The 27,617-nt window shown below is 34.1% G+C and overlaps 1 protein-coding gene across 3 annotated transcripts in view; it reads right to left on the bottom strand.

The window, feature by feature from the left end:
* The window catches only part of ADAMTS19 (ADAM metallopeptidase with thrombospondin type 1 motif 19), a 303,272-nt gene that overhangs the window by 240,600 nt on the left and 35,055 nt on the right, over positions 1–27,617 (bottom strand). For 2 of the 3 annotated variants that reach the window (XM_079145925.1, XM_079145926.1), the window contains exons 3-6: positions 14,834–14,999; positions 7,135–7,307; positions 5,610–5,693; positions 4,776–4,933 (exon numbers count right to left, since the gene is read on the bottom strand). In XM_079145925.1, coding sequence (XP_079002051.1) covers positions 4,776–4,933; positions 5,610–5,693; positions 7,135–7,307; positions 14,834–14,999 — 581 coding nt within the window. The remainder of the gene's footprint in view (positions 1–4,775; positions 4,934–5,609; positions 5,694–7,134; positions 7,308–14,833; positions 15,000–27,617) is intronic. The other variant, XM_079145927.1, reaches the window with a different exon arrangement.

Here is a 27,617-nt window from a genome sequence, read left to right as displayed (position 1 = left end):
ACTCAACATAATGTTTTAACACTTATTCATGCTGTGTGTTTATCAGCAGTTTGATGAAGACTTTAAATGTCTGAATTTATGACAACATATCCACTCAGACACTTAAGATACTTAGAACTACTACACATTCTCAAGTACAGATTTTTCTAGGAATAAATGCTTTTATTTTTCGTGGACAAATATTGAGAATCTGTCCTGGGTTATATAGCAAATGAATGCTTAACTTTTTAAGAAAATACTGTTTTTCTACGTGCTGAACCTTTCTATTATTCCACCAGTTTAGGAGCATCCCATATTCTCATTATTATTGGGTATATTCAGTTTCAAAACCTGAAGCCATTTGAACGAATGCAAATTTAATTTTCATTTTACTGATATTAGTGATGTTGAGCATCTCTTCATATATTTGTTGGAGATTCATATTTCCTTTGTCTTATTTTGAGTTCTACCAGTTCTATATATTTATACATGTGATGGTATGTATACATGTGCATATTCATATTTTGTTCCTATTAGATATATGTATGGCAAATATGAATCTTTTTGCTTTCATTTCATATGTAGTCTTTCAAACAGGAGATGGTTCTCATTTTGATTAGAGATTTTTGTGTATCCTAAGAAAGCATTGCCTACCTTCTGTTAATGAGGATTTCATTTTCTGATTTTTACCTAAAGTTTTATAGTTGTAGTTTTCATCTTTAAGCTTATGATTTTTTTAATTAACAGTACACTTGATGTTAAGGACATCCATGTTGTCATGCAGAGGTTCAGATATTTGAATATCATTTGACGAATAGACTATCTTTACAGTGATGAATTATATTGCTCACTTTATTGAAAATCAGTTGAACATACATACATTAGTCTACTTCCAGCCTGCTTATTCTGCTTCACTGATATGTATGATAATTTTCAAAAACCACACTGTCTTGATTAACAAACCTTTATGATAAGTTTTGAAATTAGACGGTGAAAGTCTACTCAATTTGTTCTTCAATATTGCTTTGGTTCTTCTAGGTCATTTGAATTTCCAAATAAAAGTACTGGAATAAGCTTTTCAATTTCGACAAAAAAGGCCTTCAGACAGTTGGGTATGGTGGCACATGCCTGTGATTCTGCCACTCCAAAGGCTGAAGCAGAAGGATCACAAGTTCAAGGTTAGCATGAACAATACTGATAACCTGTCTGAAAAGAAAATTTAAAAGATTGGGGATATAGTTCAGTGGTCTGCCAGGGACAAGGCCCTGGGTTTAATGCCTAGTCCTGCAAAACACAAAAGCCTGAAATTTTCATTGGTATTCTTTAGTCAGCTTTTTGTTACTGTGACCAAAAGACTTGACATGAACAACCTAAAGGAAGAAATATTTATTTTGGCTCACAGTTTTGGAGGTCTGTCCATAGAAAGTTAACTCCTTAGCTCTGGGCCCATGGTGAAGTAGAACTTCATGGCAGAAGGGCATGGTAGATGGAGCCAGTCAGGACATGGCGACCAGGAAGCAGAGAGGGCTGGAAAGGAAGATACACCCTTCCAGGGACCTGCCTCCTGTAGCCATGCTCCACCTATCTAGAGTTACCACCCAGTCAGTCCACTCAAACCAGGATGGACCCATTAGTTTACAGTTCTCAAAATCTAATCATTTACCTCTGAATATTTCTACATTAACTGGAGCTTTTAGGGGACACTTCATATTTATAATAGGATAACAGTGAATCTATAAATTGATTCTGTAAATTAATTTGAAGAAAATGGGCATCTTAATAATATTCAGTCTTCCAATGAATGAAACTTTATATTTTTAACTTCTCTCAGCAGAGCTATGTAGTTCTCCTTTATAAACATGTGCATGTATTTTGCTATTCTTAAGTATTTTATGACTTTAGAAATTAGGATAGTTTTGTTTCTTCAATTGTCCATTTTCAGTATATAAAAATACAACTGATTTTTGCAAATTGAATTTATATTCTGTGGCCTTGAAAATGCAGTTATATTTTGGAACATTTTCTTGCTAGACTTTTAGAATTTTCTTTGTACTGAGTCCTATCATTTGTGAATAGATTTTAGAATTTTCTTTGTACTGAGTCACATAATCTGTGAATAGAGTTCTTCTTCCTTATTCCCAATATTTATACCTCTTCTTTTAGTGATATTCAGTATGGTGGCAAATAGATATGGGAATAGTTGTCATTCTGACCTTGCTTTCAGTCTTTAGGAGAAAGCATTCAATTTTAACCATTAAGTGTGATGTTAGCTATAGTTTTTGTTTTTGTTTTTGTTTTAGGTATCTTTCCAGGGTTACTATCTTATTGATAATTATCTTAATGGTGTTATCTCATTGACATTGACAGTTTTTAGTTTTTCTCTTCCTTTTAGCACATTAGAAATATTGTTTCATTGTCTTTTGGGCTTACTTTTTTTCTTTTTCTCCATTTTTATTGGTGCATTATATTTGTACACAATGGTTGGATTCATTGTTGCATATTTATGGAGCACACAATATTGTTTTTCTGATGTGAAGTCAGTTATCAACCTTAACATTGTTCCCCTATGTAATATATTTATTTTCTCTGATGATATCTAAACAGAGCAATTATTGTATGATGTGCCTATTATGTGCTACTTTTTAAATTAATTTGAGGACTTTCTTTCTTTCTTTTTATTTTTTGGTACCAGAGATTAGTACTGCTTAGCCACTGAGCCACATCTCCAGCCCTTTTATTATCATTATCTTTATTTTATTTTATTTTTGAGACAGCTCTCACTAAGTTGCTGAGGGTCTCACTAAGATGCTAAGGCTGGCTTTGAATTTGTGATCCTTCTGCCTCCGCCTCTCAAGCTGCTGGACTACAAGCATGTGCCACCACACCCAACAACTGTGAAGACTTTTCTGCTAGTAGGTTTTCAGATATTTTTTCTTACCCATTCTCACTCTTCTGAGACTCCAGTTACAACCATATTGGTTTGATAAATTCAACTTCTAGGCTATCTCAGGACTGCTTTCTATGGACTATTTTACTTGCTTCACATTTTCATGTTTCTTGGCTGATTTTTATGTCTTAGACATTGTGTGGGATATGCTATAGATGCTCAGAACTCTGCCATCTTTCTTTGAAGAGTATTGACATTTGTTTTAGGAGGCAATTCAATTACTAGCTCATCGCACCGAATTTGTGCAAGTTTTAGTTTACTCTTTAGTTTGGAGGATCTCTCAAAAGCTCAAGACAATTGCCAAGTTCCTGTAAATTGATGGAAATCAACCTTGGAACAGTGTCCTGTAAAGATCTTTCTGAGTCAGGTTTCAAGGTTTGTTTGGTCAGTAAGAGTAGGCCTTTTTCCAGGACATGGAACTTATGATGAAGCACAGACTTTTTGTTTTCTTTTAGACAAATGCTAGGACAACCTTATTGTCCCACTTTTGTGGCCTGAATCAATTCAATTCAACTATCTTTTAAAAATCGTTAGTACGTATTATCAACCCTAGGGTAGATTTGGGGCAGTCTCCCTCTTACGTTTTCATACCTGCCCTTGCTGAGTTCTCACAGGTGATCTGCATATGTACTTTCTGGCACCTTCCCAAGCATAGAACTCTTATCTCTGATATCCTCAGTAGGAGCACTGTGCTTCACCTAGATCTAGCATGCTATAATAGTCAAGAAATTGCCTCCAGGCGAAATGATAACTGTGCGGCTTCCTAATAAATTTTCCTTTTTCCAAGGACTAAGGTCTTGCATTTTTGTTCTTTGGTGACTGAAAACTATTACCTCATAAGTATTTTCCAGTTTAATGGTTGTTTATTAGAAAAGTACAGTATCTGTTATACTTACATAGCTGGAAGTGGAAGTCCATGTGCATTCTTGCATGGAGACACTTATTCTTATAAGTTTCTTATAATTAGGATTGTCTTAAGATAATGAATTAACAAAAAACTACTATGAATTCAATAGATTTATTTCAGAAAATCATATCTAACAATATTGCTATGTTTTCTGTGATGTGAAATTAGAACACTTTTAATCACTAAAATGAAATAGCTCATGCAGTGAATTATCTATTTTTGCTAGTCTAAGCAAAACAAATTAATGGGAAATTACTAATATAAAATACTTATATAGATCATGTTTTGATTCATTCTTACACTTGCATATATATGTACTGCTGTATTACATATATTTCTGAGTAGTATATTCCCATTGAAGTTTATAATTAATTAGCTACTTAATTTAAATTATTTTCTCAGTTGGAGCCAGAAAATGTGTAAATTGTTTAAGTTATTTAGTTATATGGTGGTAACTGAAAAACAGTGTAGTTTTAAATTTTTAAAGTTCCACTCAAATCCACTTTTAACTCATCATTTTAAATGGCTAAGTATTTGGCATTAAAAATTAAGGTGAAGCTGGGTGTGGTATAATCCCAGCTAGCCTCAGCAACTAAGTGAGGCCCTAAGCAAGTTAGTGAGACCCTGTTTCAAAATAAAAATAAAAAGGACTGGGGATGTGACTCAGTGGTAAAGTGCCTTTGGGTTCAAAGAAGAAAAGAAATAAGTAATTTAGGTGAATTTAGTTTTAATTTAATAAACTAAATGTTTTGTCAATAAATTATCCAATATTTGGCTGTTCAGAAATCAGTCATTACCAATTGAAGCAGATGACTGAAATCATTATGCCCTGACATTTTTTGAACACAAAATCTGGAATAAAAGCATTCTCTCAAGGGATTAAAGGATTAACAGCATAGCTACTGAATCTGGAATGCTATTGAGCTGGCTTTGGAACTTTACCTTGTTATAAGTACAGCTGCATCCACTGAAGTCAAGTCTTCCCCCCAGTTGGTGGACATCTCTAAATGTATGTCATTCTTCTTACCAAATTCTTCATGTTGCCATTTGCAAAAACTCTCTAGCATTTTCTCTCCATGGTGCCCAATATACAGATCTGCCTGCAACAGAAGGTATTTTACTTCAAGGTAGATTTTTCTTAGATATACAAAAAACTAAGGAAACTTCCGAATTACTAAAGCAGACTGCTGACCATAACATTAATTAGAACCTGGAAGACATTTAGTATTAATTTAGCCGAACTCAAAAATCTTAAAACTTTGTGAAGTTACAATATTATAAAATCTGTTTAAGGCTACTCTGAAAAAGGAAAGAGGTGCAATGGAACATTAGAAGATGTGGAACTTTTAGTCTTAAATAATTCATTTCTTATACAATTTAAGAACAAAGGTTTTCTGAAGTGTCTATTAGATAGCATGCCAATATGATGCCAGACTGTGGTCCATTTAAATGAACTACAGATAAGAAAACTGTTTTAAAGCACATGTTTAACTAATAGAAAAAATCTGTCATTTAAAATGGCTTTTTAAAATGACATTTTGGAAAGTTAAGGTTTGTTGTCAGGATCCTTGGAAACTAAGAACATTCCATTTTTCGAATAAAATTGAGGTATTAAGCAACACTAACAGCCAGTTTTATGTATACTTTAAGTGACTCAGTGGATATTTCTGGATTTTTAAGTCAATAAAACTATATCCCTAACATTCCCTTTACTTAAAAGTTCCTGAACACAGTTTCTTACCCACTTAATTGAATAAAAACTCAAGACTTTCTTACTGGAGTTTCATGGAGCAGAATAAGCTTTATCACACGAAGATTGACCTGCACACCAAGACTCTTGTGTTGGAAAAGGTTAAAAACCTAAAAACAAATAAAAATAAAAAACCTAAAATAAAACTGAAAAACATCTTGATTTTTCTTAAAGGCCAAACATGGGGAAGTCTCAATTTAGTTGAGAAATCTTATTTTAAAATGCTGGAAAATAAGATGATTTTTATTGGTGGTTTGATTTAAAAATAAACTTAGCATTTATTTAATTTGTATTAGAAAATATGTAACTGGCACACTAAAGCAATGCTTTCAGTCACATTACTATGTAGAAGAGACTGAAGTCCTTAGGCTATGTTAGTCTACTCTGTACTTGAACACTGGTGGAGTGCTCAGGATGCAGCTGAATATGGACAGAAGTCTCTGAAGTGTGAAAACCCTGCCCACTGGAAAAACAGTCAAATGACAGTAAAAGTAGTAAAAATAGTAATAGACTTATCCCTGAATCAGTGGTTCTTACCTTGCCTTCTATAGTAACTGGAATTAAAAAAATGGACATTTGCCTTTGGTCTTTTTTTCTGTTCATTCTCCCTAAGAACTACTCTTTATTATGATCTACTAGCTTTTCTTTGAAGAAGGTTTACCCAACAGAGTTACAGTTAAGTCAAAGGATTAATTTGGTAGTAAGCATCCCTAGAATTCTAGATACAACCTAGATGTCTGTAGTCCAGAAATTTTCAGCTAAAATTAGTTATGTAAGATTTAGCTGTTTAACATTTTATTTAGTAAATCTTAGGTTTTACTCACCAACTAGAACAATATCTGACATTTAATTTTACACACATTTATAAGAGCTCAGTGGATATCAACATCTCTTCTTATAATTAACCTATAGAGCTTTTGGTGGGACCATGCATGCAAACAAATACTGTAACATTTCTGCTGATATCAACATATGGTCTTTACAAGAGAGAAGGAAAATAAAGGCATAGGTCATTGCAGTGGCACCCACTTGTAATCCCAGAGGCTCAGAGGCTGAGGCAGGAGGGTCTTGAGTTCAAACCCAGCCTCAGCACAAAGTGAGATGCCAAGCAACTCAGTGAGACCCTGTCTCTAAATAAAATACAAAATAGGTTTGGAGATGTAGCTGCTCAGTGGTCAAGTGCCCCTGAGTTCAATCCCTGGTATCCCACTCACCCCCACCAAAAAAAAAAAAAAAAAAAAAAAAAAAAAAAAAAACAAAAAAAAACGAGAGAGAGAGAGAGGAATAACTCTTTCTCTGAGTTTTGCCTCGCCAAAATTAACAATAAGGGTTTGTTTGTTTTTTTAACTAGATGTGAATCATTATTTTGACCTCTTTGAAGATGAATCAATTTGGTATACTCAAGATACCAAATCAATATTTTTACTGACGTCAATAAAAGAAAGGAACAGGAATGAGTTAATTTTTAAAGAACTTCATTATAAATACTCACACATTTCTTCCTTAGAGTTTTCTTGAAAAAATTCCAAGCGCACTTTAAAGTTTGCCTACCATATTTAAGATGGTTAGAATGAATCTCCTGGCTGCATCTGCTCCATGATAGGAAACCATTGCTGGATCTGCAACCACTACAGTCTCTATGTTGTATTCTTGAGGTAATTTGTATGAATACCGCTTCCCTCTTCCACTTTCTGCTATTTTTTTAGACCTAGGTCTTCCTTTATCTGCAACAGAGAAATGAATTTCTAAATGTACCTCCTTCTGAGTTAAGTTAATAAAGTTAATCATTCATAGTAATGGCAAAACCAAAAATGTTTTCTCCAGAGATGAAATCTCAAAAGGCACTTGCCTTTGGGGTATAAGCTTAAAATTAGGTAGGATGGACTTTTGCCATTTATTAGCTCTGCCATTTTAGGAAACCAGTTTCTCCCAGTGGGTCTCAATTTCCTCATCTGAAAATTGAATAATAATACCACCTACTTTCTAGAGTTATTGATGGATGACTTATAATTAAAAGATTGATGTAAAATTTCTATCACAAAAGTCCATATAAACAAAATAACTCAATAAATAGTGTATGTTATAACTTCTTTTTGAAAGTAAAATTGAACATATTACATATATGAAGTACTTGAAGTGAGCTCCACACATCCAATCTTTAGGCAGATGATCATAATTAATTGATCATTATGAATGGAAAACAAGGAATTATTGACTCCACCTTCCATCAGAAGAACATCAAATTTATACCTTTAAATGACAGAGTCCTTAAACATAGCCAAATACACAGAGAAACTACACAAAAAATATATTTATAAGTTTGACTACATAAACACTTCTGTTTATCAAACCATGCTGCTGTCAGAATGAAAACCATGTCAATGAGGAGAAATATTTTAATGTATTTTCAGAATAAAGAAATGAAGAGTCACTATAAATCAATAGCAGATAACTCAATTGAAAATAAGCGAAGGACTTAAACAGTCATTTCTCACAAAGGGTAAGTAAATGACTAATTGGTGTATTTCTCTGATGCCCTCAGGGCAATACAAATTATAATAGTACACTGGGTAAATGACTTTTGGCCCATTTATATGATGAAATATACCACTACCTAGCAATGAAAAGGAACCAATTGCTGCAAGGTGGAAAATACATATGAACCTCACAGGAATGGGTAAGTCAGACAACAGAGCAAGTAGGGTGATTCCATTTATAGAAACATCAGAAACTGGTTAGATTAAATAATAAATAAATAAATAAATAAAAAAGTAAAAATAAAATTTAAAAAAGCTGAGAAGATACCATGATATCTTCCATAGGGGGAATTAGTGCCTAGGAGTAGGCACAAGGATCATATAAACTCATGGTAAATATTTAGTAGGGAACAGTCCCACAAGTATATGAACAGACTCATCTTGGCAGGGTCAATACCTAATAAACTCATCAAGAGAAATATAAATATGCACACATTGTCACTTTTCATCCTCAGATTTTAGGGAGGTTGTTAAAGCAAAGATTATTAATTTTCTCTTCATATCCATTTTCCCTTGTTTCCTTTAGGAACAGAAAATTCATCCTCACTTTGGTCTTTTACATGGGTCTGTGACCACCTAAACAGAAGCAATTCTTTAGCCTACAGTTCAAAGGGGTATGAATAAATAACTGTGTCTTTAAGAATGTAATATGGGCAGAACGGGTATGTGCAAGAAAATCAAGGGTTGAAGGTTTTCTCTCATATGCAGAAGCTAGGACAGTCGGGAGAAAAAAGTAGGGGTTGGATCTGATAAGGACAGAGGGAAGATCAGTGGAGTACAAGATTGAGGGGGAGAAGGGAGGAATGGGAAAAGGGAAAAAGTGCACAATGAACTTGACAAAATTATACTATGTGTATGTATAAGTACACCACAGTGAAATCCACATATATAGATATACTTTGTGTATATCTATAAAGCATCAATTAAAAAATAAGTAAATAAATAGAAGAAAAGCCAGGAGAGGAAGGAGAATAGGAGGAAGGGGTGGGAGGGAAATAGGAGACACTGAGAACTGAAATGGCGCAAATTAAAGTCCATACATAGGACAACGAATCCAACTAGGTGTCACTATAATGCACTAACAAAATCATTTTTTTTTTTTTTTTTAAAGAAAATTTGTCGTCCCTTACTTTCTGTCTTTGCTTCATGTCATGGGCAAGAATCCAGACAAAGTACTGTGAGCTAAGGTGGACACTGCAGAAGACAACATTTTTATAGGATAGTGAACAATATGATAGGAAGAATCTAGACATTGGGATGCTGTCCCAGGTCATACTGACCAGTCTTCCCTGTCCCACTGGAACACCTCTGAACTGTAAAATATTTGGGGGGGAAATTTCTATCTTTGAGCCAGTTTGTGTGTTTGTTTTATAGAAACCACACCTATAACATAACTAAGAGGTAGCTTGCAGTTTCCTTCATTGGGCGACAGATTCCCCCAAACTACGCTCTATTTGCTGGCCTGTCCTTATTACCACAATGGGAGCTCCACAAGGGTATGGACTGTGTTTCCATTCCTTAACACCTGCCACATTGCAAGAACTATCCATGTGTATTCACAAAATGCCTCTCACAGTCTATATGTAGTCCTCAAAGTAATTGCATGTGTTCTAGATATTGTGGCTTGAATGTTATTTGTTTGCGTGTGTGTGTGTGTGTGTGTGTGTGTGTGTGTGTGTGTTGCTCAGGATTGAACCCAGGACTTCATGTATGCCAGACAAATGTTCTACTAGAGAGTCACATCCCCTGCCCTGTAACTTGAATGTTGACAGATAATTTATGAACTAATTTTTAATAAACTATATCTATGTTGTCAATAATTCCAGCTTATCTTAAAACAATAGATTTTCACTTACTATTTTGTAGCTGAATGAATTCAGGAACAGACGGACCAACTACCTAGTTCCCAAGACCTCTCCACAGCTCTCCACTTTGCCCACTCTGTGCCATCAGTACTGGTCCTCTCCCCTTTAAGGACTTTTGGGTTAGCTGTTTTTTTGACCTACACCCCAGTTATTCTAGAATTGTTTTTGACCTTTTCTTTTTCGAAGAATCCTTCTTAACCATGATAGATAAATGGAACCTGGAAAAGTTCCTTCTTAAGCTGGCACTTTCACTCTTTCTATCTTGCATGATTTCTCTCCACCATCTAACATAGGTAAGAAAAACTTAATAATTTTTAAAAATAAACAGAAAGATCTGCAGAGTAGAAGAAAGGGAATGGGGATGGGAAGAAAGGAAGGGTAAGGGTAAGTACTGGGAACAGAATTGAAGCAAATTACATTCCATGCATTTATAATTATAAATGAATGAATTACTAGTGAATCCTAGTGTTATATATAACATCCACCAATAAAAAATAACAAAATAATGCCAATGATATAAGACTTTTGTTTCTCCTATTTAAAAAGTGTTAGAATTTACCATAAATGTTATTTATGTAGTTACTCTCACGTTTTCTAGTTTTTTTAAAAAATCCATTTCAACTAGAAAAAAAAAGGTAGCATATGACTACTAATAAAAGTAAGTTAAAATCTACAGGCCCTCAAAAGGGATGGACACATTACAATCATTCACCTTTCTGTAAATAATGTACAAAGGACTTTCACAATGTGAAAGGAGAAGAGGGGAAGGAAGTCCTGAGAAGTGCCTCTATATAGGGGGCATGCACATGGATGAAGACTTGCCCATAAAGCAGAGGGGGATGTAAGATAAATGAAAGAAGAACTAAAATAAGAAGCAGGAAGAGTTTATAAAAAGAGGGGCTGTTTAATCAAGAGTGGTAGACACAGGGACACAGTGGCACATGCCTGTAATCCAGTGGTTTGGGAGACAGAGACAGGAGGATCGAGAGTTCAAAGCCAGCCTTAGCAAAAGTGAGGTGCTAAGCAACTCTGTGACACCCTGTCTCTAAAATAAAATACAAAATAGGGCTGGGGTCATGGCTCAGTGGTCGAGTGCCCCTGAGTTTAATCATTGGTACCCTACCCCCAAAAAAGAGTGGTGGACAGGTTATGTAGAAATGGATAGAAAAGTATATTTCCAATATTGCCTTGCTATTGACAGCTGTGTTGGCCCTAATCTGTCAGCTTCCTGTGTCCTTATTTGCATATTACCTTTAAATAGACTCTCTGGAAGAGGCTAGCTTTCTTAAGAATCTCAAATTCATGGTAGTCTCCATCATACAAGTTAGTCATTGTATGTGAAAATCAGACATACTAAATTAATCATTTTATCATATTGCTTCCTTCCATGTTTTCATTGGCTGCAATTCTGCTTAACTCATTCTTCATTTCCTAAAAATCTGGATCATTTTCTACCTATGAATAGAAACATGCATGTTTCTATACATGTAAAAAATAACATAGTTGAGGCCAGGCATGGTGGTGCATCCTATAATCCCAGGTGTTTGGGAGGCTAAGACAGGAGGATTGCAAGTTCAAAGTCAGCCTCAGCAACTTAGCAAGGCCCTAAACAACTTAGTGAGATCCTGACTCAAAATGAAAAATAAAAAGTGCTGGGGATGTGACTCAGTGCTTAAGCGCCCCTGGGTTCAATCTCAGACACCAAAACAAAACAAAACAAAACAAAAAATGCACACTTGATACTGTACCCTTGCAAATGGAAAAGAAATTTAAAATTATGTACTAATGGGTGCTCATTGTGTGCCCTCCACATGCTGACCAATAACCTCCACAGCAGTTATGGATAGAGTACAGAAACTATTTCAGTAGTGGCCTGATTAAGTTGGCTCTAAGAATAGAGATGATCTCTCTGTCCTGCTTGAACCTTGATTTTCAATTCCATAAATCTTTATTTTACATACTGATTCCCAGAGTTGTTCCTAAGTGTACAATAAAATGTTAAGCAATCGATTTCGTTAATATCATTTATAGGGCATGCAAGACCCTTCATTTTCCAGTCCATGGCTACTTTTCTAGGACTGAACTTTATCTAGTGCAGACACTTGACTTCTGCTCTTCTGGCTGATGCTGTCTCACGCCCTTATATTTTTGCATGTTTTGTTTCTTCTGCCTAAAATGCTCTTGTTCCATTAACATCTAATAACATATGCTAAAAGCATCGGATATGTTTTTCATTTTCACACATAATCTCATAATCTCTAAGGATAGCACCGAGGTTCAGGTATCACTTGCCTATGCTGTACATTATAAATGGAACTTTTTGAGAGAAAAAGTTCACCAAGATCACATAGGAAGTGGAAGGATAAGGATATGAATGCAGGCAATCTGACCCAAGGTTCATCATCTTCACCTGCATACTCCACTTCCTTTTCTCCATCAAGTCTTAAGAAGTTTTACTTTATGTTTCATGTTCAGCTCCCCATTTTCAGGGATCCTGTGTACTGAGTCTGTCATGATACTTATCATTCTGCAGTACAACTGCTGATTTATCATTTTGTCTAAAATAATATATGGTTCACCTCTTAAAAATGGGAATTATGTCATTTAGCTCTACATCCCTGTGAGGTAATCGGCAGTGCCTGTGTTGAAAATATAGAAGCTAAGGTTTAAAAATATGAGGGAAAAGGACCAAGATTACCTAACTGGAGTGAGACTGAAACTGGATCTTGAATCCAAGGCTCCTAACTCTCAATCTCTAGTACCCCTCCCCTCTATGTTATCTTTTAAGAACATAGAACACAATGAAGTCATGTTAAAGTAGGAAAGTCCCCACTGGGAAAAAAATCATGAAAATTAAGTGCAGTCTACCCAAGACATTAAAATGATGAAAGGGAATAGTACAAAGACCAAGCCAAAGACAAGTAAACTATATAATTCCATTTTTCAAAGGCAATATGGTAACATTATCCAAACTTATGCTGTTTTTATTAATTAGTTAGTACATAAGCCTAAAGCAAGAAGGGAAAAGTAACAGTTAAACATTTGTAGAATTAAGTGCATACTTTATATCATGGATTGTTAATTTTAAAAATATTTTAAATACTGAGCATTTAATCTAAAAATAGGTAATCTCAGAAAATCATCTAATTGGTGATATCTTACCACCCTTTGCATACAAGTCCTTGATCCAAGTAGATCAACATTAATATTTAACAGTCATGAACAAAATATTTGTAATATGTTTATATATTTGTATGTATATCAGAAACATTTTGAAACATTTGCCAAATATGAACAATGCATTTATGCTTTATTAGCCTAATAAAATAAAGAAATGTTTAGACTTTCCTCCATGCATAATGGTATACAAAACCTGCTTTGTATCATTAAAGCACATGAAAATTAGAACAGCTGGAACTTACTATGATTCAAAAGTTACACATTGCAGATTTTCAGTTTAACTCACACAAAGCAATCTCCTTAAATGGGCTACATCCAAGTTACTGTTGTTGTTTTCATATTTTCACAACACAAAATCTTTTCTTTTTTTGGTAATAATGCTATAGCTTTTGGTCAGTTTGATCTCCTTCATATCTACAGCTCTTAGAATAGGAAAGAGGATGTTATTTAACTTGCTTTGTGTACATTGAATATTGTGACATGGAAATTGTTTCACTTAACCACATTTGAATATGATTCTCATACAGACTGATGAGTTTTCACAAAAGAAAACAGAAACCACAAATTAATTTGAAATAAATACATTCTAGTCAGAAACATTACAGTATTTTTAATTGGACGCCCTATTGATGATTTGGACATCCTATGGTCTCCCCAAATGTTACTTGTTGTCACTATACCTAACCTAGTCTCAAATATCATAATCAATCTTAGAATTGACATCATGGCACTAACTATATTAACAATTTCAAATGTGCAACAAAAAAAATCTTCAACCTTTACACTGAAAATTCTTCAATAAATTCATATTTCCTCATATTCTCATTAGAAACATTTCTCATATCAGTGGATATTCACTGAGACATCTGAACTGAATGTCTAACAATTCTTCCCAGTGAAACTAATTTTTTATGAACATTGTCTCTAACTTTCAGGTCTGACTTCCATTTAAAAATCATTCATTTTCCTTATCTTTCTTCCTAATGCCACAGATTTCTGCCTAAAGGACACAAAAAAGGTACACAAAAATATCACCACCACCACCCTTTATTTCTGTGAAGAACTTGTAGATAAAAAGAGATGAGGATTTGATGGCTTGCAGTGCTATGAGCCTCTGAAAAGTTCAGAATTATGGGATTCGGATACAATGAACAAAATTTAAAAGTATAAATCTTTACTCTTATGGTTATTCTGCTGCTAATTTTAATCTCCAAGATGATTTTTAAATGGGTTAAAAAAAATGCCTCTAGTAGAAGTAAAGAGATCTCTATGGTGTTCTCTCAGAGGTAGCCTAAAATAAGGCCATGAGCTCACTGGATTCAGTTTCAGGAGACCTGGAACTCTCTGTTATTTCTATTTCAGTGGAGTGAACAGTATCCTATAAGGAATACTTCACAACTCAAGAAAGTTATAAGGCATTTGATATATTCATTTCTGAAGTTCTTTTGAGTTTCTGTTCTTTTATATTAAAATGTAGCACTTCCTAGAAAACTAAAAGATAAGCCTAAAATGAACATATATAATTGCTATTAAGTAAAAGAGACTCCACATTGCCAATATATAAAGGTAGTAGATAGAAAAGAGGGAGAGGGAATGAGAAAGAGGGGGGAGACTTAAATGATTCATCTCACTCTGCACATTTAGTTCAATCCTTTCAGAAGACATTACCTGAAATGATACCACAGTAATGACTGTGAAGAGCTGACCTCTCTGTGGCTTTTTCTTCCATGGACCTTTTCTGCCTATATACACGATGTGGATGACCTGTTATGGCCATTGTATCATTCAGCGGCTCAATAAATATGAAGTCCTCATTGAGCTGAATAAATCCCATCTGGAATACACAACACAAAATATATGTCAGAAAAACCATTTAAAAATTTCTTTCTACGTTCTTATACTCACATGTTCTGTTTTCTTTAACAAATATGCATACAATCTTCTAGAGAATCTATTTTAGTGACCCCACTAGAAAGGTAACTATCTTCCCGTTTTATTACTTCATCTTTATGTACTTTATTGCACTAGCATAAACTTCATTTAGTAGTCTTAGCCTGTGTGGGTGGGAGGCTAGATGCCAGCAACAGATGCACAGTAAAAATTCTGGAATGTTAAAGGCTCACTTTGGGAGACCCATGGGGTCACTTACATGTACAGCATGTTCAGAAAGAAGGATGCAGTTTTTAATTGCATACACCACACAGTCCAACTTTTTGACAATCAGTACTTAGTGAAGTAATTCATGTAACATCAAGGCAAATGCAGAATTCGTAGTATTGAAAGTAATATATAAAATATTTTTGTCTTCTACTAAACATGTTAAAAACATTACAAAATGAATTAGAGAAAAATGAGCAAAACTTACATAAACAAGTTTAATTTCATAATGATTTTATCCATTCAACTGAGGAGAGTTAAATATGGTTATCATCAATAAAAAGAACTTACAAGTAGGTATCCTTGTAATATATTGAAGTTAATCTACTCATTTCTTTCTTTCCTTTTTTTGGAATATAAGTTGAATTTTAACTAGGAAAGTGTTACACAAAAGGAACATAATATGAATTGATCTTGATATTATTTAACTCTATATAACCAACATATAAAAAATAGAATACCCTTAACTATGTTACTTTTAGAGAATTCTAACCTATTATTCTAGTGCTTAATAACACGTGTTATATCTAAAGTGTTGACATATTTTGAAGGTTTGAAATGTTCTATTCTTTAATGACAAAAATTATATGTTCACAAAAAATTCTAAGAAATAATTCCTTAAAACATGCATTATTCATACTCAATCTGCTAATATTATAGTTCTCAATTGTTTTACATCAACCATCTGGAATTTAGGTATAGCTCATTTTAATTTGATCCACATATAAGTAGCACAATAATAAAATTATTATTTCTTCAGATAAGTAATTTTCCAAAGTACAATTTAAGAAAAAGATTAATTTACCTTGAAAAACACACATACTTTCCTTAAGTGTTTGGTTTATTTTTCTCCTAGCAACTACCACAGAGTCCACCATATATAAATATTCAATAAATGTTTGTTAAATAAATTAATGATCCAAATTTATCACCTTTTTTCCATTTTCCCACTACTGCCTTCAAATTTAAATTTCATTTTCATTATTAGAGTGTAATACAAGGGATTTATTACATCTTCTGTACAAAAAGATCATCCTATTGCTAATATGCTACATCATTTTATTTTGTACTGAACTGACATTACAAGACACTTTTAGAGTAAACCTAAAACCCTAACCAATTGCATTTTATTGAATTTTTCCTATCACTAATAAAATCTTAAGGACTAAAGTACACAATTCTATTACCTCTATCTGTTCTTTCTCCTTTCTCCTTCCTGTCTCCCTTCCTCTCTCTCTAACACACACACACACACACACACACACACACACACACATTTGGCATTAAGGATGATGCAAAAAAGATTCACTCTAATGACCCTTTAAAAAATATGAGGAATATATAATATACATATATGCCAAATAATTTTTGTATGATTTTAATAAGATTTCCACTGAGTTATTTCTGATTCTTGGTTTAATTCTCTAAAATTTGAAACTATCTTGAATTTTAAAGTAATTTTTACATGAAATCTAAAAAATTTTCTATGATCGTAAATAAATGAGCAACATGAGAATATAAAACATTAAAAGTATTAAGTAATAGTCATTAAAAATGTAGCATATCTACACAAAATTGAGAAAAGGTGGTGCCACATCATATATCCTTGGGCCAGTCTGTAAAAAATATAGAAATGTGTTACTCTTGTCTTATATATTTATGTAATTTAAGGCCACTAATAAAACTGTGACTGATGATTAAATTGTAATGTTCAGTTAGAACATCTCAAGCAAACAGGGTGAGTTTACCTAAATCATAAATTTGTGATCCAGTACATTCTTTCAACAGGTTCTAAACATGTTGAAACATTAGATTTATAATAAATGTTTTAAAATGTATTTGCATACTATCATATACAATTTAATGACTTCAAGAACAGATTCTGGATGTAAGATTATTTGCTAGCAATGTAAGGAGGACAAAGTTACAGCAACTTCATTTACAGTACTTCATAGGGTTGTTCAGACACATGTAATGATCTTAGCATGGGATCTGATGCTAGATAATTACTTAATACATCCTTAGTAATTTTCATTTTAAATAATACAGATAATATGTATATTTAATGATAAGGATATTAGTAAATATAAGCACCTAAACATTTGAATATAAACTACAAAATTCACAGAGTTCGAAGAATCATTTTATTCATGTTTGCATCCCCCATTAGCACATTACTGTCTGAAATAAATGTTTTCTTTTGTTATGTTTTGTTTTGAGTCAGAAACCTCTTCATAATGCAACGTATCTATTGTATTAGAATTTTATCTGTCAGCAGTTTTGAAAACTTTCTTGTTCCCATTTTTAAAAAGGAAAAAAAGTCAGAATGATTGTGAATGGTGACTCGTTGCCTGAATAACTAACTACTGTCTGACCACTGTGTTCCAGGCTTGGTTCACTCAGGTATATTTAGCTCCAGTGTCACAATGTGAATGTTCTATCTGAGACCACAATGCTATCCTACAGCACAAGAGTCGTCAAGCTTTGTTCTCTACCAGTCATCATACAGGCCTGGATTAAAGCAGAACTGCAGAAAGTCTTGAGGTTTTCTGTGTCTCCCACAAAGGAGTCATTTTGTTTTTCTATTAACAAAATAGATTTTTTATCTGCACTATAATTTTACAAGCCTTGGAAGAATACAAGCACATATTAAACTCTCTACACAAGTGTCCTCATGTCCAACAGTCCACAATTAGGCAATAGTTATTTTAGTTGCAAACATTGTCTTCTCAATTTTATAAGGGAAGAAAAGTTTACATGAATTAATATGGTATAAAAACATATTATTTGGCAGAAAAGCACACTATGTGTTTTTCTCCCAGAGGGTCCTTTTTTAAATTTTCCAAATAATTTTTACCATTTCGAAACATATCATGAAAATAGCTGGAAATGAAATTTAGTTTAACTGTTGTCTACTCCTTTATTTCTGTCATCACATGCATTTTTTTAAAAAAATGGTGGCATTCCTTTGTCATTTATGTTTTGATTTTATAATTTGGTAAGAATTTCAATTTCAACTTGCAATTTATCACTGCTTTTGTAAAAATAAGCTATCAGCCATTTCTTTTCTTACTAGCTCTGATAGTTTATCTTTTCCCTATTTATATGCCTCTGTGGTTTCTAAAACTACCATTAATATAAATCTCCTTGTGGGTATATTAACACTACCACCAACTCATAGTCAAACATGAAATTGGTTTGGGTCAATGTACAGAGATGATTCAACATTGTTGCTTCAATTCATCAAATATGAAACTTCATTTTTTCAAATCCAAATGATTTGGGGCTATGAAAGTGATGACCAGATGCTAAAGCTCCAGTGCAGGCCTACCTGAAGCTGTAGATGGAGCAGGAAGCAATACGGCAATATGGCACCATTTGCTCTCGTTCCCACTCCTACTGTGATGACTATTTAACTTCCAATATCTCACTTTCAGCTCACTTTAATAGCCAAAATACTACTATAAAAATTATAAGTTTTCTCTTCATTCTATGCTCTCTTCTTTCAACTTTATTTTCCAGAGTCTACATTTTCTAGGTAAAATTTCAGTGTACTAGCTGAACATTTTTGAGACTCCACTGAATGAAAATGTATTGTTCATTAACTAAGTACTGAAAATTATGAGTCTATGATAACTTGTTTTTTAAAAAAATAAGATCCAGCAATTCCATTGCTGAAGATATATCCAAAGGAAAGGAAATCAGCATGTATTGCTTAACATAGCCAAGATATTGAATCAACTTAATTTTCCATCAGTAGATGAATGAATGAAGAAAATTTGGTGTATATACACAACGGAATACTCTCTGACTTTGAAAGAAAGAAATCCTGTCATTTGTAACACATAGATGGAGGATATTATGTTAAGTGGAATCAGCCAAGCACAGAAGTCAAACACTGCATGATTTCACTTCCCTATGGAATCTAAAAGGTGTTGAACACCTAGAAGCAAGAGTAGAATGGTGTTTACCAGGATGAAGGGGAGGAGGGGCTGGGAAGATGTTGGTTGAAGGATATAGAATTTCAGTTACTCAGAAGAACTAAATTCAGCGTTTGATTGCTCTACATGGTGAAAGTGACAAATACCAATCAACTTTTTACTGGAAAATTGTGACAATAGAGAGTTTTAAATGTTCTAATCATTAAAAAATTGTGTGAGACAATAGATATGCCAATGGGCCTGATTTAGGCTTTCCAAAATGTGTGTGTGTGTGTGTGTGTGTGTGTATGTATATATATGTATACATGATATATATATATATATAAATATATATAACATAGTATATCATTAATATGTACCATTTTATTAATTAAAATAATCAATTTAAAAATTTAAAATTATAGTATGTCACAAGAAATAAATGTCATAAGTACTAAAGGAAATGAGGAAGGTTATAAATCAAAATAATTTCAGGATATGAAAAAGGTCTGGGGGTAGCAGAATTTGGTTGAGATGAGGCATTGTCAGCTGGGGCAAAAAGAATGTAGAGTCTAGGAAATAATTTAAAAAGATGCCTAGCTTGAGCAGAGAGATGGAAATATGTGCTCCCAAAATAGGCTTAACAAACACAATTTTAAAAAATCAAGTAACAGTTTCTTTGAAGGGCAGAAGAAAACCAGTGTCATACATGTCATAGGAAATTAGTCTATTTTCCCAATACAAGGTGTTTCAGAGAATTAATCTGATAATAGAAGGAATACAGTGTTTTATTTGTGGAAACAGACTTTACAGAAAGGATTTGGTATCAATATTTGCTTTGGAAAGCATTTTAGATAAATATCGTATACCCAATGTGATCTGAATTTCTATTTAGGTTTGTCTTTACTTTCTTAAGTATTTTCTTGTAGGTGATGTTATAATATACATTTCATTAAACAAATAAAACATTATAGTTTAAAATGTAAGCATTGTAGGGCTTGGCCTAATGCCATGTATTTGTTGTATGCTTTAATCAAATAAAATGCCATTTCAATATTATTGTAACTGGGAGAGATTTCTCATGAACTTGTGTATTCTATACATAATCTTACAAATCTGTATGGTGATACTTCCGACACCATATCTATCCCACACTCTTATCATTCTAAAACATCCTGACCCTTATAGTGTTTCCTCTGTATTCCCAGGAGGACAAACTCAAAATCCTTAAAGAAGATATATAAGGCATGACGAGTAAGCTATAAAAAACTCTTGCCTACATCTCCAGTTTTACTTTTACCACACAAACTTCATATGTAACTATAATGAACAAAGTTAGTGTTAAAAGACATTTTATTTTAACATTAGTTTGGAATAATATTTAGTTGCAAGATTGTAGCATGGCACACAGCACATGCTGTGTTCTTTCCAGATTGCCTTTGAGCACATATACAGCTATGAATTCTTCAAAATGAAGCAGGCTCATAAAGTAACCCCTGCCTTCCCTGTTACTGCTGCACCATGCATTATCTGCTCTGGCACTGTCGACTGTGTTTACCATTGCTCTGATTACGGCATGAGCTACTAGAGGGGGCAGTGTGGACAAAATGCTTATTATTCTGCCTTCAATCCACGATGCTATTAGCAGACAAGTGCTCAAAAAAAATAAATAAATAAATAAAAGATCATTGCTTTTAATTCAGTGCCTTGTTCTCTTCTGAGATAGAACACATATCAATATCAATTCAATGCTCTGAAAAACATCTCTTCACTCCACCTGTGACTTCATCTTGGGGAAAATTAGAATTTCATTTCTTCCATCTGGCTTTTCCAATGTTGCCTTCCTTGACTAGCCAAGTATTATCTCTAGGAAAGTCTTTCATGCCACCAGAATGCTAACATCATTCGAGTTCTTTCCCAGCCAAAGTGCTTCAAAAAGAATCATAAAACTACAGTGATAGAAGGAAACTTAGAGATCATTGGGCATTATTGGAGTTTTAAAATAAAGAAAACTAAGGCTTAAAACTATAGCATGACTTGCCCAAACTCACACAGTTAATGTGAAGTCTAATGCTCCCAATTTCCAAGTTAAGTTTTGGTTTTAGTATTTGATTCTATATTTGGTTGTTATCTATTTAAAATTCTACCTCCATTCTAGTTCCCACCCCAAACCCAGCTTCATAGATTGTTATAAGGCCAATGCCAACTTCTTTTTTTATTCTCCTATTTGACCATTGGCCACTTTTCTCCTCCCAAAATTTTCATTGCCCTAATTCTTATCTTCTCTAGCAGCTATTTCTGTTTCCTTCAATAGATCATGTTCCTCATTCCAAGGCTAATCTTTGGTCAGCAGTTGTTCTCTGCATCCATCACTCAAAAGTTTAATGACCCCCTCCATGAACATGATTCCCAAATCCCCTTCTCAGACCACTGCTTCCTTTCAAGATCCAATCTCCTAGTCTCTCACTTTTGTTATCTCACTTCTTGTATCACCATTTTCTCCAAAGTAACACCTCCTTTTCTATGTTTGCATTTCTACTTGTGGCTCTGTTCTTTTTTTCTAATTACCCAGGCTAAAAAGTATATAGTCCTTTACTTTTTTCTTTTTAAACTTATTTTTAAATATTCATAAGAAAACAACAAATAAGAAAGTAGCAGACATATATGCAAGGCACTTCATACGCATTATTTCACTTAATTTACACCTTAAGCTTGGGACACAAATGCTAGTTTCAACAGTTTTATAGTTGGAAAAAATGAGTTTCAAAAAGACTTACTGTGTCTTAAGATTACAAATCAGTATGTGGTGATGACAGGATTCAAACCAGATTATCTGGCTTCAAGTGCACGCTGCCTTTGTGAGGCTATCTGCAAAGAGCTAAGCCTGCCATATGACTGCTATTTCAAATAATCCTCATCTCTAAAAAATTTTGCACTAAGGATTTGGATGTTGAACACAACACCTCAGAGATGGTAGATAGCCAAACTTTGATATCAATAGCACAACCAGGCCTTATCCCTCTCAAAGCAGAAGACAAAAATACAACATCTAAGGCTCCAAACTTTATCTTGAGCTGTTTTATGTGATCAGACTTCTTAGCTGTCAAAGGCACCCTGGCTTTCTAAGTGGGCCGAGTATTTCATCTCCATGCCTCCTTTAGTGGTTTCTCCCATGACAACTTGGGAGGATATTTCAGGATTTTAGTTTGTCTTTCCTTACACCTTACCCTTTTTAATTTTTCTTTCTCTTTAAATGTTCTCTGATCACAAACCAGAATTTTTAAATAAAGACGTATTTTAAAAATAGGATTTAAAAAAAGAAAATAACCCCAAACCCAATATGCAGAATAATAATAATAAAGGAATATAAATGTTTCCTTCCAGTCAGTTAATATCTGTATGCATGCACACATATATGTTCTTATTAATATGTGTATCTGTAGTGGGCATGTGTATGTATATACTTGCATACATATGTTCGAGTTTTATAATCTACTTTAAATTTTTCTCATTAAGGTATAGCTTGTTTCCTAATAGCAATAAGCAATCTTTCCAGGTGGCCTTCTGTCAAAGAATAGTTTATCCTCTGAATATATCATAATTTATTAAATACTAATTCATTCAACTTTTATTCAATAAATGTTTGCAAGTATCAACTTTGTACAGAGCTCAGGTAGAGCTGTGAACAAGGCTGACAGGGCCCATCAGCTTATGCCCCAGGAGAGGAAACGATGCACCATTTACAGAAATGGACCAAAAGACCAGTGTTTGCTCAGTAACTACTTGTTAAGCTTCCTGTGATCATCTTTACCCTGATTTTTGTCTGTATTCACAATTTTAAAAAAGAGATTAAAATACAGCCTGGAACTCTCCTGACAGATTCCTAGGGACGAGACAGGAGTTGAAAGTGAGCACTGCAGAGGATGAATTCCCTGTCTCCTAAGTACAGGTGTGAAAGCCCCACCTACTGAAGGGCATCTGTGAAAAGAAGATTCTCCCCCACACTCATAAATGTGGCCAATAAGGTGGCATTCGTTTTAAGTGACTGACAAATAACATCCCATAATACTGTTGGTCACAAAAAAACCTTCTGCTCTATAGGACCCCTTTCAGCTCTAGACCTGGAAGAGCCACAGGAAGCCCAGTGGGAGGTACGAGATGGGGAAACAACAGACTCTAACCTCATTCTCCCCTTCTCTACATGTAATTCATGCCCTCTCTGCCTGCATTTCTAAGAAAGTCTGAATGTGCAGGGAATGTGGCAGAGAAACTGAACGTGCATTTGGAAGGCGTGATGATTATAGAATGAATGTTTTAATGACCAGTTTTTGTAACTACATTTTCTAATGGGCTTCTCACAACCTAAAAACAAACAACGGAAATAAAACAGGTGGTGCAGGTGTGGGGATCTTGCTTCATAAATTCCTTAAATCCTGTTTACTCAATGAAGAGTCTTATACATTGGTAACATGAATTCAGGTAGTGACAACCATTGAGAAGGGGTTAGAGAGTCGGGTGGCCATGGCATTTGGATGAAGGGACAGCTGAGACGAGATTGACACATGAGAGGTGGCCAGGCCAAGCTTCGGGAAGAGCATTCTAAGCAGAGGAAAGAAGCAAACGTTCTGAGACAGGAGCAGATATGGCATGTTTCAGGAAATTCAAGGTCAGTGCAGCTGGAATAGAATGCTACACTGGGAAATCATTATTGAAAAGACACCCAGGGGCATTTTATAGCAGCGTTACTTATAATATCTAAAAACAAACCCTCTGAAAACCCTCCTTCAGGTTTTAAACCATCTATTTTTCCTCAGACACTGGGTATATATTTTACTATGGGGTGCTTCACAATGGCTTCTTGTGTTATATTCTTTCAACACAATATATTGTATTCATATAATATGCAGAAACAGAACTACAAATGAAAAAAATATGTTCTCTTCAATTTTCATGTAAATTGTTCTTTTTCAGTCTTTTCTTTTGACATGTAATAGAAATATGAATTTTAAAACAGTTTCAAAAATGTTCCGTCTAACTTTATTATACATAAGCAGCCTCAAAAGTATGATATTAAATAGCAGCTGCTCTTTGGCCTTTATGTTAAAGAAATGAAAAGGAAGTGATAAAGCCTGGTACAGTAGAAAATTAATGCCCCCTCCTAAAATTGTTATAAAAAATGATTGATATTTTTGTTATTATTGTTATGATAGTTATTTCTTATTTTATATTCTAACTACTTTTCATTTATATTGAGAAAAGCTACTGATTTTCATATACTTATATTCAATGAATTTATAATAATCTCTCACTACTAATGATGATTTATTAATTAATACTTTGGGGTATCCAGGAAGCCTTTAAATATGTAAAAAGCACATTAAGAATTGGAGGGCTGGGGATATAGCTCATTGGTAGAGTCTTGTCTTCTATACACAAGGCCCTGGGTTCGATCCCCAGCACCAAAAAAACAAACAAACAAACAAACAAAAAAAAAGAATTGGAAGATGGGTTAGGATAGTAGCTCAGTGGTAGAGCACTTGCCTTGCACATGTGAGACCCTGGGTTCAATCCTTGGCACACATAAAATGAATAAATAAAATAAAGGTATTGTGTCCATCTATAACTAAAAAAAATTTAAAAAAAGAATTGGAAGAAAATTCTGTTTTTAATCTATTTCTTATTTTATCATTGAGTCTAACCAAAAGCTGTTATGTTCCACTGCCTCTTCCTGATGATTATTTAGTATTCATTACCAATGTGCCTACTGAATAAGTATTACCCACCAGTATGCAGGGCACCAAGGATTCAAAGATGAAAACAGATTCAATCTATATCTTCATGAACCTTGTATACTGATGGCACAGACTATAAAAAGTCATTTTTTCAGACAAAGATACTAAAGAGATTACATATTATAAAACATATCCTTAAATAAACATATAAGGGTCTAAAAGAAATAGAGTGAAGGTGAGACACTAGACAGGCTGGCCCAACAAAGTCTTTCTAAGGAGATAGCATGTGAGACAAGGCCTGCAGTAAATGATGTGGACAGTCAAATGAAAAAGGAATACCAGTGGGAAAAGATGGTACCTCAGGGGAAAGTCTTCCAGGACCACAGCTGTGCTAGAAGATGTGTAGGAGAAACTCAGTATATTTGTTTTGTGTTCACAAAAGTAAATACTTTAAAATCATTATTTACAACAACATATTTGTGCCCATGTGTATACATCATGGCAAAACATGTATTTTAAAATAAGAAATAAATACTAAAGTAATGTTCTACTTACTGATAGAAGCAAGTACCAGAAGAAATGGAATTGCTCCTAGAGAGCAGAAATCAAGGATGTGGAGGAAAAGCAGGGTACTTTATTTATTCCATTAGAATTCTTATAATAAGCATTGACTTTTAAAATTATATATATATATATATATGTATGTATAAAATCATTAAAGATTACACTTTAAAAAATTGCAATGGAGAGACACAAGACTTGTTTGGAGACTACAACAGTAACTAAAAACAATAAATAATAGTAGCATTAGTGTAAAGTCTACTCATGAAGACAACCTAGAGAACAGTGAGGTTGACAGAGCATGATGCAGGTAACCTCTCAAGGCCATGATGAGACATTTGAATTTTTTTTTTTTTTTGAAGCAAAATCAAAAGCAATTGACAGTAGTGGCATAATCTGACAAAAATTATGAAGAAAACCATTCTTGTTCATCTTCGGAAAATAGATTACTGAGTGACAAGAGTCAACTGAAGGAAGCCAAGGTGAAGTCACTTCTACTAATCCAGGTGGAAGATCATGGTGCCTAGACCAGGAAGCAACACGTGGTGGCTACACATGGACGTGGAAGAAAGTAAACATATTGGAGATTTATTTTGGACTCTCGTTCAAATCAGAGGATGATGATTAATAATATGATGTTGAGACAGGAGGGAACAGGGGTGAAAATCTATAATAAAGGATCACTCCAGAGTTTCTGGCTTGGGTGCTCCAGCAGGAGAGACAGGTATTTATAATTAAAATATAAAAGTCAGATTTTAGGGATGAAATGAATTTTAGGGTAGAGAATAAAAATTTCTGATGAGAACTTACTGATTTGATATATCTTGGAGATATCCAAGTAGAGATGTCAGGTAGGCACTGGGAGTATGGAGTTCAGTGGATGGTTTTAATCTAAAGACATATATCAAAAAACTGCCAAATAAAGGTAATTTTTCCATCACAGGAGTGAATGATGGTGTCCAGGGAGTGTACAGAAAGAACAGAAGAGTGCCTGACCCCAGATCCTGATAACCCCAACATTGAGAATAGAAGAGGATCCAGCAAAAGGGCATGAAGAGGAAGATCTGGAAAAGTTAATAGAAAGTAGGAGTTTGAATATTTGACATTTTTTGAAAAAAAAAAAAAAAACAGAATTAACTCTAAGAGCAGCTTTGAAGATAGGAGAATAAGCTGTCCTTTCAATTTACTCTGAGGAAGCTGTTGCTTCTAATCTACATTACTTACGTTTAAAATTTTAGTAGTCCTATATGAGGTGATCAAGCACATGTGCTCAGGCTATTGATAAACTCAACAGCAGGCACCAAGCAAAAAAAAAAAAAAAAAAGAAAAGAAAAGAAAGAAAGAAAGAAATCATTTCCATGCCTTCCTCAATCAAAATTCTTCCAAGTCATAACAGCATGGCTTTCTTTTGTTGCAAATGAGAAATACTGCATATTCCATATTGATGGGTGAGGAGAAGAATTTAAATTTATTAACTATACTTGACCTATATTATTTCTTAATCACCATAAAAGGTGGCTTCCAACTGCCTCCCCAGCACTTAATGAGTTGGTACATATACAGTCATACACCTAGTTGTTAAAGGGTTAGTCACTCAGTGATTTTTCAGAGCCATTCACCATGGTGATGAGCACTTGCGGCACTTATCTCATACAATTCCAGCCTGGTTATGTGCTCTAAGTGGAACTGAATGAGACCACTGAGAAAGCTGCACAGCTGCAGTTTGGGGAAGCACTCATCACTGCCAGGTCTTAGTGGTGACCTCACAATTGACAGAGATGTTGCCAACCTCCTACATACCCCTAGAGAGTAGATGCAAATTCATTTTACCATGGAAACAAGATTAGTGGAGCAAACTATTCAAGGACCATAGCATTGGTACTCAAAGACATGGAAAATCTGCGGCAACTTATTTTTGGGATTCAATTAAAGGTCAAATGAACACAATAATGAATTTATTCAACAATATTTTCTAAGCGCATACTATGTATCCATTAATATCCTAGATGCAGGAAATATAACAGTGAACAAAACAGGGAATCTCCAAAATCCTAAGTATCTTCATAATTAATAAGAAGCTTA

This window comes from Sciurus vulgaris (assembly GCF_902686455.1).
Source record: "Sciurus vulgaris genome assembly, chromosome: 6".
Classification (NCBI taxonomy): Eukaryota; Metazoa; Chordata; class Mammalia; order Rodentia; family Sciuridae; genus Sciurus; species Sciurus vulgaris.
The sequence above is the reverse complement of the archived record's forward strand: the minus strand, read 5'-3'. Positions and strand labels throughout refer to the sequence as shown.